This window comes from Emydura macquarii, unplaced genomic scaffold, assembly GCF_026122565.2.
Source record: "Emydura macquarii macquarii isolate MOO-44397 ecotype Brisbane River unplaced genomic scaffold, CSIRO-AGI_Emac_v2 contig_2897, whole genome shotgun sequence".
In the NCBI taxonomy this organism is placed as follows: domain Eukaryota; kingdom Metazoa; phylum Chordata; order Testudines; family Chelidae; genus Emydura; species Emydura macquarii.
This window is the reverse complement of record NW_027133034.1, coordinates 49,465,323-49,479,131: the sequence shown is the minus strand read 5'-3', so window position 1 is coordinate 49,479,131 and position 13,809 is coordinate 49,465,323. Positions and strand designations below refer to the sequence as shown.

Sequence of the window (13,809 nt, the reverse complement as noted above, 5' to 3'; positions counted from 1 at the left end):
TCCATCTCATCTGCATTAGTATCTGGGCATTATATTTTACATAGTGTATGCTGTGTATGCAAACATGCATACAGTGAAGTTTAAAATTAAAGGCATGCAGAAATTTAGGATGTTTAGCTATAAAACTGCCTTGCTTCAAGTCTTAACTACTTCCTCTATACACATATGAACTACATGAAATCTTAGAAGAAAAGACTGTCCCCTTTGACTAGCGTTTTACCACATGACAAGTAATTACATTAAAAGTGTTCCGTTAATCCTGATGAAGTACAGAACACACTAAATCAGATTACACAAAAAGTGACAATGGGAGGTTCCCCGTGAGGCTCTCTCATAATCATTTGCAACATCTGAGATTCAGCCTCTAAGTCACAAACTTGACAATAGCATGGCAGGAGCTGAATATCATGCTGGACACCTAAATGGAACAAGCTAAGTGTTGATAGACAGGAAATGAAAAAAATACATCCTTAATTCAAATTTGAAGCAGCAGTTGTCTAACCTAGCAAACACTATGTTTCCGGGTAGGCTAAACCATTAGTTCTTGCACGAGTAAGGCAGATTTTTAACTCACTGTCTTGAGACTTAAGTATTCAGTATTTTAAAAAGAATATTCATGATTTAACATTTCTGGGTTTTGCAAGTTCGTAGATGACTGTTAGTATACAGTATACTAGCTTTGAAAGAACCATATGGTATACATCTAAATTATGTCTTAGTGAATCACACTAGAAACTGCAGTTTCTGCATTTCATCTGTTCTTTATCCAGAATAAACATGCTTGCAGGATACCACTGCCTCCTAAATCATACCCTTACATCTGCTTCCAGCAACACACTTTGTGACTTTGGTATTCCATCATAAATACAAGATTTTACTTTTTTTTTTTTAAATAAAGTTAAACAGTCCCCTTTCTTACCAAGATGAAGTAATTCAAATAAACTACAAATGGCTCATCAGTACTATATGCCAATAAGAAGTTCTGCAATTTTTTCCCTTTTCAATTAAACACTGAACAAAAAATACTTTACATTTTATTGTCAGATTCTTATTTTGGTTACCACTTAGTTTCCAAACCGTTGTCTCTATTTCCATTGGGGTTAGGGGACTGGAAATGCATTCTCTCCTGTGACATATAGTACAAGTTACAATAAATGTTAAGAAAAGTTTGGTTCTAAGATTATTCCATACACTTGGACATTGGGATGTTTTATATTTGGACAAGAGACGATCAGAGAGGAAGTGCAAAGGAATTCTTTCATGGCATTTAAGGAAAGCCAATATAGACCACCACAGTTAATTCTGTTTTATGGAAAAATTACTTGTCTCCCAAAAAGTGATTCGAGAAATCTCCCAAGAACAGATTAAATAGTTGTTTAACAATTGATACCCTTTGCTCAGTAGCTAAGTTTCTTTCCATTCACTTACTGAATGGGTATTGATGATTTCTTCAATGGAGATGTATATGACAGGTTTGCTGAGGGTTACCATGTCAGAGTACTCATCAATATTGAATTTCTCCTCTGGCTCAGGAACATCACATGCTGTCTGAAAAAAATTCCTAAAGAAGTGGGCAAATAAGAAAGATAGGTTAAATAATTATACAATAAGAGAAACAACACATTTTAGTTAACTGTAGAGAATTGGAATAAGCCTCTTGTTTGAAATACAGGCTATTTACATAGGAGTGCCAGGGTACAAATCGCAAGCAGCATGTTGAAATGTAAATAGGAGTGCTTAAAAACATTACCAGTCCCTAGCGAGAGAACTGCAGATTTCAAAATAAGATTTTTCCCTTTCAGCTACAAAGTGGTAAGCAAGAATTATTTGGCACGCCTTTTATATGTTCTGAGGGATGTAGTCTAGAATCTGGATTAAAAATAGTCCTCCAGAAGATCTGAACATGCTTTGCATAAAGAGTTTCACTCCTTGCATGAAAACAGCTCATAACATGGATGAAGTTTAGGAGCAGTAAAATTAAATCTCATGCACACTAATACAAGTGGTCACAATATCTGGTCTGAAATACAGGGCAGTCAGATACGTTAAATTAAAACACATGTAAAATTCCTGCATTGTTCCACTGAAATATTTAACTGTGTGGTGCTCAGGAACGTTGTGTAAAATATAAGCATATCTGTAAAGATTATGGAATTGTTCACCATGAGACTACTGAAGGAAAATACACAAATTGTTAACACAATGTGTTATGGCTATACCATCTCATATATATAGATATATATAGACAGAAGCCATCCAGTGTTTCAGAAACAGGAAACAGTTTCTCAGCATGTTTACTGATAACTAAGGTATCTCATCTCACTTAGTAACAGAACAGATTATAATCCTGTCAGGTTAGCATTCTCTTAGGAGATGTATCAATTTTCTGCCAAAAGTTAATTGAATAAGATATGGGATTCTTCTTTTTGTAAAGATCATAGCCAAATTAAAACACGAGTAGGTCTTCCCCCTCTAGCTCTTTGATATTCATGAATAAAATGACTAAACTGTCAATATCCTTGCTCATGTATGACCTATAAATGAGGGACATAGGAATAGCCCTCATTAAAAAGATATTTTCTTTTTCGTGTAGAAGAGATCCTTATAAAAGGAATGAATGTACATTTGAAATGTTCTGCTGTCTCATGATAATTCCATGATCATAACCGCCCCAAAAAAATAAAAGGTAAAGAGCATAAATTTCAAACAGCTTCCTTGCAACACAGAATGTCTGGATTTTCCCAAGACACTTTCCAGCAAAATATTTAAAATGCCATTTCCTACAATTGTTTCTCTCAACTGAGATGTCGTAAGTTAAAAAAAAAAAAAAAAAAAACCCAAACAAAAAAATAAACCAAAAAAAACCAGACAGCTCTTCCTGGCTAGGAAATAGTTTACCTTTACAGAAGAGTATTCTCAGCCACTGGACTGATAAAAACGATCAGCTGTTCTGCTTACTTAAAGTAAGCATTACTGTGTGTTATACAATTAAATGCTCCATTTGACTCCTGTACTTCATTTCACATTAAAAATTCCTATTTGGATGACTGAATACTGCTGTCATTACTAAATTACTTGCTAAACAGTAGTACTGAACTGGAAATAGAGCACATTATTTTCCCATTACAGAGCAAGGCAGAGCAGGATTGCTATATGAAGGATCACTCACTGAATTTTTAGGTTACACCATCGATTAAAGGGATTTTATACAATTATAAATCAGGTAAACAGAGTAGGTCTACCTCATCCACCCCCAAGCTTTTCACACCTGAACTTCTGGTACGTCTGCGACAGATAAGCATTCATAGATGAAAGATGCGCACTCTCTCCTTCAAAGAGTTTGTTAGATGCAGCATGCTGAAGGACTTTCGCCACACAACCTAAATTCCTCCTCTGGTCAGAGTGTATCTGGCCTCCAGCTGTCATGTCAATTATATCAAAACCATCAGGAGCAACAATGGCTGGGTTCATGTAGCGATAGTACAGGAGGTTTCCAACAATCTATAGGAGAAATACTTTGAGAGACTTTTTTCTTCCCTCATGTACACTTTATTACATTCTTAGAAAGCCCACCAAAAGAGTACACATTTCCTGGTTTAGAGTCTAAGAAATCAGTAACTAAGATGTGGTAGAGAGCAATTTGTGAAAACAACTTCGGACAGAAGTATTATCTATTTAACTAACTGGCAAAGTCTTTGATTCCACAGAGATAAAGATGTTATTTTAGTAAGGGGCTCTTACACCAGGAATATATTTCTAACAACTCATAAAAAAACAAAACAAAAACAAAAACAAAAAAACAGGAAAGGAGTCCTCCTCCCTCTCTCAAGATTTCTCATTTCATCAACATTTTGGCCAGGTCTAATTCTTAAAAATCACATATTTTTAAAAAGCATTTCAATGCCTGAAATTTTGGATGCATATATCAAGTTATTAGATGAGTGAGAACAGACCAACTAGGCCCAAATCAGCCAATAGCCCAGGGATCAGGACACTCACATGGGATGTGGGAAATTTGGGTTCACATTCACACTCTGCCCGATTTGGAGCAGGGACTTGAACCAGGGTCTCCCAAACCCTGGTGATTGCTTTACCCATTGGGCTATTGGCTGGTTTGGGCCTGGTTGATCTCTTTACTGTCCATCCTGGTTTTTCCCTCAAAAAAACTGCAAAAGGTCTCAGTTTCATTACAATGCTGAAAGGGAAAAACTTCTGAACTCCGAAATATTCACAGGACAGGAAAACTGTTTCCTGCCCAGCTCTAATTGGCTATTCTGGGGTGTGGGTGGTTGGTCTCCCTCCTTTGGGCCTAAAAAAACCTCTTGATGAAAGTTTCAAAGCCAGTACCTTCCCACAAATAATTTCAGTATCTTGTGTAAGTGTAGAATAAAACCCTTAATCTACACTTACTTCCCAAAGAGAGCATTCCCATCAGTCTTGTTCCTCAATTGTTTTTCCTAGAAGTATTCTCTCCCTCCTCCACGAGGGGGAAGAGCAACAGAACCACTTTTCATATTCTAAATCTTATAGCCTCTTTAATGAAAGCTGTAGCCTGTTCTCAATGAATTTGCACTTATTGCCCCTACTTAGAATTTGGAAATTCTGCACTGGAAGGTATCAATATGAATGTCAGTTATGGCATTTAGAGTTCCGTAACAATTTTAGGTCTACCGTTGACTGGCACTTTGTTTCAACTAAGGCAGAATGCAGCCATGCACCTTTATGAGGAACAGACCAACATAAGCACACAACTCATGTGCTCCTCTAGGGTTGCTTCCATATTCAATTAAAAAGTTTGGTTCTCTCTAAAACCGCAAGGGCCTGAGTCAAATCCTACTGAGTTCAGCTGGAAGGTTCCCACTGCCTCTACTGGGCATTGGATTTAGCCCTAGATGTCCTGATATCTGGTTTTCAGAAACAGCCTCTTCTATTACATTAGAGTACCTAAGCTGATCCAAGAGTTGAACTCCTATGGGTGAGGAGTGAAGGACTCCTGTCCTCTGCTACTTACTTCCTTTGCCAGTATACCACAGCCCAGACCTGGTCACTCAATGGAATGTTTGGCTTTTGAATTTAAGGATTTTCAAATGATGAGCGGTACCAGTCAGCGGTCAGAGTCGAAGTGCCTTGCGGGGGAATCAGTTTACTACCCATTTAGGGATAGTTGTCAGAGAAGTTTTTAAAAAAATGTAAATTTGTAGTGATCCCCAGGCACTGTGGTGATGGGTACCAAAGAAATTCTTGTAAACAGTGTTTATTGTAAACAAATATTAATTGTATTGTTCATTATTACACAAAAACAGAACAAACTACAGCTGAGGAGATTTAAGTTCTCAAAATGGCTACAGACAAGAATTGTAATACAAAAATAATGTCTTTTGAAGGATAGCAGAAAAATCCTCAAAGTAATTTTGGATACATTGTAATTCAATTTTTAAAAATGCAACACTGATATTGACAACTGTACTAAGATACAAATATATCTAATTAAAACAAGATACTACCCCTGTAGTTGTGTGGTAGGCATATGGAATGACTTCACACTGCCTTCTGCAGAATACAATGGTTCTGACAGATTAAGGGAAAGGCACAGTGCCAGGAACATTCTGCATCACTTGCCAACACACATGCTTCAGTCTAGACAAATGTCACATTTCCACAACTTTTACAAGCATCTTAAACAAGAGTAATGGAAGGACAAACTCACCCTTTGCTCTTATAACTCTGCCCAATTGCATTTAAATATAGTATTAAAAAACCCATTTGAAGCAATTTGTGTTAAATGTTCTAATTTCAACTCAGGAGAGTTCAAATTGCAAGCCCCCAGTCATGTTCTTCATGAATGACCATTGCATGAAGCAAAATCATGCAATCAAATATTTCTAGCTTCCTACGAAGGATCACTGAGCTGATTTCTAATGGTGCTGAGCCACTGATTTCTATAAGCGCTGCAGATGCTCAGCACCATTGATCCCCCCCCAAAGTCAGGCCATATTAGCACACAGAATTCCTCATCTTCACTCCCAGAAGTTTCTATAAATACAAGTGTTAACAATTCCTTAGAAAGTTTATAGGCAATAAATCTCGCTTTTGGCATAAGCAGAAAGAACAAGCTGCTGACAGATCACCCTCACAAATCTACCTTTAATAGTTCATCTTCTGTTGCATCTGGGAATTTTTCATGGAGCGAATTCTTCAGAACTTTGGCTATATACCTCATTCCATAACTACATACAGAACAGATGAAAAAGGAAAATAATGGAAAGACTTAGATGAAACACAAACAAATCATTCCATTCAACCAAGATACTGCATTTTCACGTAGACTTTAACCACTTAAAACACAAAACAAGATGATAATGGGGGAAAAACAAAAAAACAAAGGATTTCAATTACAGATGCTCATGGAGGTATTGTATCATATCTGGAGGAAATATGTGATATGGAGGAACTGCTCCCTCTGTTGGAGAATCACTGGTATAAAGGCATGTATTACAGATAGTTATCCAAGGTAGTACAGATGGCTGTTTATACCGAAACCTGCATCAAATGCTATTGTACAAATGGATTGAAGTTACCGGACTCATAATTCGGCACTTACGGCATCATACTGATAGATGAGAATATGGACACAAGGACTTTATCAGTTACCACTCTCAAACTTTGAATGGAGGATTCCAGTCTATTTACCACTTCCGGATGTTCTAATGCTTGTTCTGTTGTTACATCATACGGCAATTTACTGCAAATGCAAGAGAGGTATTTACTGGGCTAAAGTAAACTATGTACAATGCCTGTGAAATTATAAACAAAATTAATTAAAAACTTCAGTTTAATGTTATACAGTCTCAACTACTTATTTCAAGTGTATTTCAGAGAACAGATAAACACAAGGGACTTAACACAGCCAATTCCTCAAATGCATTTAAAAAACAAAACAAAAACAAACCCATCCAAAAGCCCCCACCAATATTATCAGTTCATTTTTTTTTTTAAATGAAAGGGAAAAGAAAAAAAAAACCCACGGAAGTGATATGAACTGCCCACTTCTAGATACAAAGAGGAAAACATATAAAATTATTCTAGTGTGAGGGTTCTCTTATGTGCTGAGAGGAAGGATGATCCAGAGGTTCAGGCATTAGCTTAGAACTTGGAAGACTAGTTCAGTTTCCTGCTCACTTACAGACTTCCCTTGTGACCTTGGGCAAGTCAGTCTCTCTGTACCTCAGTTCCCAATGTGTAAAATCCTCACAGAGATGTTGAAGTGCTCAGATATTAAAGTGATGGGGAACTTAAGATAGAGAGGTGTCCTAAACTAGTCTGCCATTCCAGTCCTTCAGTCAGAACTGCAAGCACTGGACCTCTGTGCCCATTGCAAAGCGCCATTGAAGTCAATGAGGCCCTGCACTGGTCTTTGTTAGCAGATTTGATTGCAGGCTCTGGGCCTAAGTTTATAAGCTACTTTTTGGAGGCATGTACTATGCTTGTTGGTGCTATAAAATAAAAGTACTAGTAAGAATTACATCTCAGCAAATAGATACATTAAGCCTTGTTTACATTACACTGAACCTGAGTATCACAGGCACACACCCTGGACTGCATCTTCATGCTTGCTTGTGGAAAAGACAAACAATGGCTTCACCCAATGCAAAAAGGATCTGCTTTGAGGAATCACTCAAATATTAACAGAATATAGATGAACTATTCTATTTGCTCACTTACCTGGCCTCTCCAGTCTGCATTTCTAACTGGTTTACCCAGGCCTTGTACACTTCCACAGGGCTGGTGTTGATAATGAGGGATTTGTCATCCATGATTTCCTTCACCACTGGGGCCAACAGCTGACGTAGAGTGTTCTGTCCACGAGCACCTCGATTAAAGCTGACAACCATCTTAATGACAGTAGGGTTTCCAGTGACTATATCCTGTATCTGGTCTACTTTGGAACTGCATTAAAAACAAAATAGTACTTCATTGAACAGTAACAATTTTCAGATATTTTTTTTAAGTAAGTATGAAAGGTTAGAAAAATTGCCAAGTTACTAACTGGTTTTGTTCTGACTAAAATCAATGCAACCCTCCAATTTATGTATTTTATATCAAAATTGAAATAGCTTTTATAGATAAATCACTCATCTCTGAACTGTAATACAGATTAAAATGTAGAAGTGTTCCTGACATGTAGAACTGGCACTTCATTTAGGCCTAGTTCTGAGAACAATTTAAGCACATACACCTTCAGTGTTTTGCTAATACGGGTTTTATTGATTACAACCTATGCCAGGATGAGCCCTCTGTTTATGACACACACTTACAAATTACATTTCTGAAGAAAAATAAAAGTTCTGAAACTCAACTATATATTCAGGCAAAAAGCAGTAACAAAGAAACCAAAACAGTTGTACTTTTAGTACATGTAAGTTAAAAAAAATATCTAGGATTATGCAGGTTTTGCTTCTCTACCAGAGAGACCATCTCCCTGAATCTAAAGGTATAAAACATTTATAACCTTTTCAGCCAAAATGTATTATTAAGTCCCACTGATATAACACTTGAATTTCCCCACTGACAAATAAAAATATGATTTGACATCGAATGGAAAGCAAGTTTAAGACGCCTCTGAAATTTTATTTGAAATGCAAACAGTAGATATAGCCTCTCTTCAGAGGAATGGGTGGTTCTAGTCAATGTACATACTTTATCTCCTCTTCTAGAGCAGTTTTAAAGAGCTTGAGAAGCAAGTATTCTTCTCGCTGATTGGAAGCATAGTTGTACAGCGTAAAAATGACTGTATCCATGAACTTGGTTGACTTGTTCTGAGGCATCTGGAAAATCAGCTTAGCCAGATACATGGGATTAGTCTAGGAAAGGAACATGATGGAGGGCGATTAATATATTTCTCAAATGATAAACATTTTCCTACTACTGCACAAACCATAAGGAGTCTACTCACCTGTGAATGGACGTGTATAGCTTCCATTAACACTAATGAAAGTTATGTTTGCATGGTTAAGGCCATGCCCTCTCACAGCTGTCACCATTAAAAGCTTCAGTTATGCTTTTGGCCTAATTTTAATGCAGTATTCCCTATACTGAGCGTTACTCTACTGTAACACTAAGCCTAGGAAATACTGTGAATGCTGCAGTGCTAGTTACTTGCAAATGACAACTGTAAGTATTTTAATGGCTACCTGCCTCAGTGCTGTACCTCTTCAAATGGAAAGCCAAGTGAAGCCAGTACTAAACATTTATCACTAGTCCTTATTATAGTATGAGTTTTTTTAAAAAAATCATATAACCTACCTGAATACACACATTTAGGTACTTAGCAGATATGAACATGTGAATGTTCAAAAGTTTTGCTGTACATATGATGCTAATGATATGTAAACTACATCCACATTGGTGCCACTTACAATAAAGAGTACACAAGTTTTACTTTACAAGGTTAATTGGAATTTTGAAATCTAAAATTAATATTTTTGGGACATCCATACTTTGCTGTTTTGCCATTTCACCATCAAAAAGATGTCCCTCCCCTCAAAAAACTTAACTTCCTTTGAATTAAAAATACACCTGAAGAACATATACCCTTCTCCCCAAACACACACAAATGGAAGTGGGGGAAGGGAAACAAACTTTCCCTGGACAAACACAAACAAGTCTTCTGAAGAAATGTACCCACATTCAAACTGATAGAGGACCAATCCACAAAAATAAACAAACATTGCGTAATTAGAGGTCATTCACGCAGTAGCTTCTTTCTTCAACACTCAATACACACAAAGTAATTTCAGTATTTTTAAACTTAAGAGATAATGTGGAAGAAAATGTTTTTTCCTGCTCAGATTTGAACTATGCATCCAAATAAAGTTGATAGGATGGAGGTGGAGGAAGAAAAGGAAGAGACATACAAAACCAAGTAGGACTATATTACTGCAGACAGTTGAAAGCCTAAAAAAGTTGGGAGTTTGAAATAATTTCAAGGAAGGGAACAGCAATGAATTCTCTCTTGCACAGTTTAAGGACAATAGATCTGCTTTCTATTAGGGAAGCAAATTTAAATTATGCAGCATTAATCATCAAGCCTATTTAAATTCAATCATCCAATGAACAAAACTTGCTGTAGGTGCTCAGCTATGATCTGTAGTAATTGTATTTACTGTACACTACAGCTGCAAAGAAATCGCTCCCCTTCATTCTCATTAGAACAAGAACTAACAAGCGATAAGCAAAACTTCAAAGTGCATTCAACACAAGCCATTTGGGGGCAAATTAATCCTCACATTAGGACTTACCTGCAAAAGGTAAAACAGGTGTTGATAGGCCTCCAGCTGTTTTCTCCTCTCTTTGCTCAAGCCTTTGATGCCTTGTTTATCACCTGTCACCATCTCTTCCACCTGATTTTTGCTTTTTTTGTTTAGTTTCTTGCTGTGCAGTACCACATCCTGTGGACGAGTCAGCCATTATACAGAACATATATTTACATAGAATATAAAGCAATATGGCACACTGCCGTTTCTCAACTCTCCTATGTAGGATATTTCTACATTAAAAATTTTTAATAAATAGACCAATTATCAATCCCTTTTTATATTTAGCCCCAGCATAGTACATTAACCAGACAATGTTATTCATGATGACGTCACTTTACTCACTATTAGTTTTATTTATATTTTTAGAAAGGCAAAACATTGAGCTCTGAGTCCCATCTTACATGAGTTAAAAGTCACAATAAAAATACATTAGACTATTTAACTCCACAGTCCATACTCAGCTTCCATTCAATCAAATCTGGCCCCAAAACATTAATTTTGGCATGCCAACAGCCATCCAGTGTAATCTATCATTGTCTCCCCTTCCAAAGCAGAGGGCAAGGAGAGAAAGGAGGAGATGTGGCATTTTCAGAGTTTTGTGTCTCTACATTATCCACTTTGATGAGACAGTCAAATCTCTTAGCTGTAGATTTCATTCTCTACCTTGGTCTGAAATAACTAAAGTTTGCTGATCTTCAGAGCACATTCCCAAAGCCATTTACTTGTAAAGGCTTTTGGAGAGGGCTTGGTTCAAGTGAGATCTAGTAGATTTTGCTGTTTTATTTACTAACTGACAGCTCCTTGGGCCCCAGCAGGGCACTTTCTCCAAAACCAGTAAAATTGTAATTCCTGCGCACTCCCCTGACAGCTGTCATTTTGGCTTCTTGTATTATATTTTGCTGCTGGGTAGAATTTCAATGTGGACTAAATGATGATTGTCAGGGTACCTCAAGCTCACGTACAGGTTTTTTGACAACTAAATCTCAACAAACAAAAGCAAACTCTCGTAGAGTTTTAAAATTGGAAGTCAGCTCTGTTCTATTGTTAGAAAGCTGCTTCAAACAAAGAATGACCTCATACTTTTAGGTATTACTGCTGCCCATGTCTGTCATAATTCAGTGAGATGTGAAGTAACATGGTAACTAGGAACTAAATGACTCCTGCTTTTTCTCCCCATTGAGACACTGATAGCTTTTTTTAAAGTAACTGGCAGGTGATAAAGTGGAAGACTAGAAAGAAGCAACCATGTGCCATTATGTATTCCAAAGAACAGCAGCCCTCAATGTTATGAGACCATTCCTATATGAATTCTCACCAAAAGATTTCTCTAAGTCCAGCTACTTCTTATACAGGTTGTATTGATTGTGGTTCTTTCTAGCATAGACTAAACAAGAAAAAAAGGCAACTGCTTCACTCCCCAGGAACACCCTAACATTCCTTCGGCACGCAAAACTCCACTGCCTTCACAGTGAATTCTATAGAACAAAGCATGCTGACCTGCAGAGAGATCCTGTTCTTCACTAGTAGCCCAATCTTTATATCCATCAAGTTCAAGTCTTTCTCCAGCTGCTGACTGGATCTGATTTTTGTAACCACCTCTTCCCTTAACCTGGTTACTTCTAGTTCTTCTTGAAAGTCTAAGTCACTTTGGTCCAGGAGATAAGCAAACTTGCGCAAGACATTCAAGGGTGGATTTTCAGCACCAACTGCAGTTAAGGTAAATGAGCTCATATTAGGTATTTTCTTTGCTTGGTCTGACATGCACAGAGACACAGAATGTGTTTAAATATATAAATATAAGTGTTTGGAATTTGTACCCTTCGGACACCGTAACATCTACACTCAAAATGCAAACTGCAGAAAGGTGCTTATGTCATTGAGAGCAAGAGTAGACTATTTTGTGTAACAAGAACTCTGTATAGTGCTTCCATGTAGATGTATTAACAGTTTAATAAATGGGAGTATCACAATTTCATTTAACTGCTGCTGAAGAGCCAAAAAAGCAGGACTCAAAGATTAGAAATCACAACGGAACAAATTATTAGAATAAAGTGTTTCCCCTCCAATTTACACTCAAATTTTTATCACCAGCACTTACTTAGTGTTCTGTAGTCCTCCCTAGCTTTGTTTGCCCTAAGAAATGCTTGTATTTTCACAATTTCTTCATTCTGGAAAAGACGAAGACTACGCACTTTAAAAACCATTAAACAGGAAACCTCTAATGACAGGTCATGTTCTATGAAGGGAGATAATGAAGAATACTAGACATGTACCAAACACTAGCATAATTAGAAAAAGTTTTAATGTCTTCACAATTATAATGTATTTCTGTTAAGAGACATGAGGGGGAATCTACATCATCTGTATTTCAGGAAGTACATTCATTCATGCATTACTACTACTACCGCATTAGTTCTCTCTACTCAAAAGAAATGGGGACGGGGTGAAGAGATGCCTTACATGATCCTTGAAATACTGCAGCCGTTTCTTGTAAGCTTTCCTCGCTAGCCACATTTTGACCCAGGACTGAATCTAAAAGTCAAATAAAAACTTAAGAGATATTGTAGGCAAATTAAGAACAACTCTAATCTTATTTGGCTTTTTTTAAAAAGAGGTTAGATGCCTGAGTGTTCCCATCAGTTGCACAGCATGCAACTTCTGCAAAGTCAACAGGAGTCACTTGCACAACTGACAGGATGCTTGGGCATGGTTAGAACACTGTACTGAGACTCAGGAAACCTGGGTTCTATTCCTGACTCTACCACTGGTCTGTTGGGTGACCACAGCCAAATCATTTTTAATCTTTCTGAGCCTTTGTTTCTCAGTATGTAAAATGGGAATAAGAATATGACCTCTTTTGTACAGCACTTTGATCTGATCTCAAACACACTACGTAAGAGCTAGGTTTCATTTTAATTACCACCAGCAGCGTTTCATAAACTGTTATACCACATTTTGAAAATAATCATGCTTAACAGTGACAGTCTCTGGCTTTTAATGGAAGACTCTCAGGATCATGCTTAAAGAGTGGTTTTCTTGGACTATTTGCTGCTGTCAGAACTTTGAGCCAGCCATGTAACCCCCAATGAAATAGGAGCACTCACAGTTTTACTGGGGCAGCCCCTTTCTCTCGATTCCTTGGGGTTTCAAGCATTTGAATTCCCCCAACAATGAGGAAACATCATCATTATCCATAGAACAAACCATCATACCGCTCATCATAGATGGAAGTTTACCTTGATGATAGCAGCAATGCTGCCTTGAAGCAGCCGCAATCTGTCAGTGTAACTTTTCCTTTGTTTATATCCCTTCCAGGAAGCCTATTTAAAAAGTGGGAGATTAGTAGTGAGACCATTAGTTTCACTATGCATATACTTGGATAACCAAGTTTATATATCTTATTTCACAGAGAAATTGCTGTTCAATTTAAAAGTGAAGAGAAAATGTGACTGAGGCACGTCCTTCCATTATACCCTTTTATGTGCCCTCATCT

General features: G+C 37.2%; 1 protein-coding gene across 1 annotated transcript in view; it reads right to left on the bottom strand.

Moving 5' to 3' along the window:
• Positions 1–13,809, bottom strand: part of IQGAP2 (IQ motif containing GTPase activating protein 2) — a 188,352-nt gene that overhangs the window by 26,635 nt on the left and 147,908 nt on the right. The window contains exons 18-28 of the mRNA XM_067568807.1: positions 13,553–13,636; positions 12,777–12,848; positions 12,415–12,484; positions 11,814–12,022; positions 10,299–10,448; positions 8,698–8,861; positions 7,723–7,947; positions 6,602–6,742; positions 6,143–6,227; positions 3,269–3,501; positions 1,429–1,561 (exon numbers count right to left, since the gene is read on the bottom strand). Coding sequence (XP_067424908.1) covers positions 1,429–1,561; positions 3,269–3,501; positions 6,143–6,227; positions 6,602–6,742; positions 7,723–7,947; positions 8,698–8,861; positions 10,299–10,448; positions 11,814–12,022; positions 12,415–12,484; positions 12,777–12,848; positions 13,553–13,636 — 1,566 coding nt within the window. The remainder of the gene's footprint in view (positions 1–1,428; positions 1,562–3,268; positions 3,502–6,142; positions 6,228–6,601; positions 6,743–7,722; positions 7,948–8,697; positions 8,862–10,298; positions 10,449–11,813; positions 12,023–12,414; positions 12,485–12,776; positions 12,849–13,552; positions 13,637–13,809) is intronic.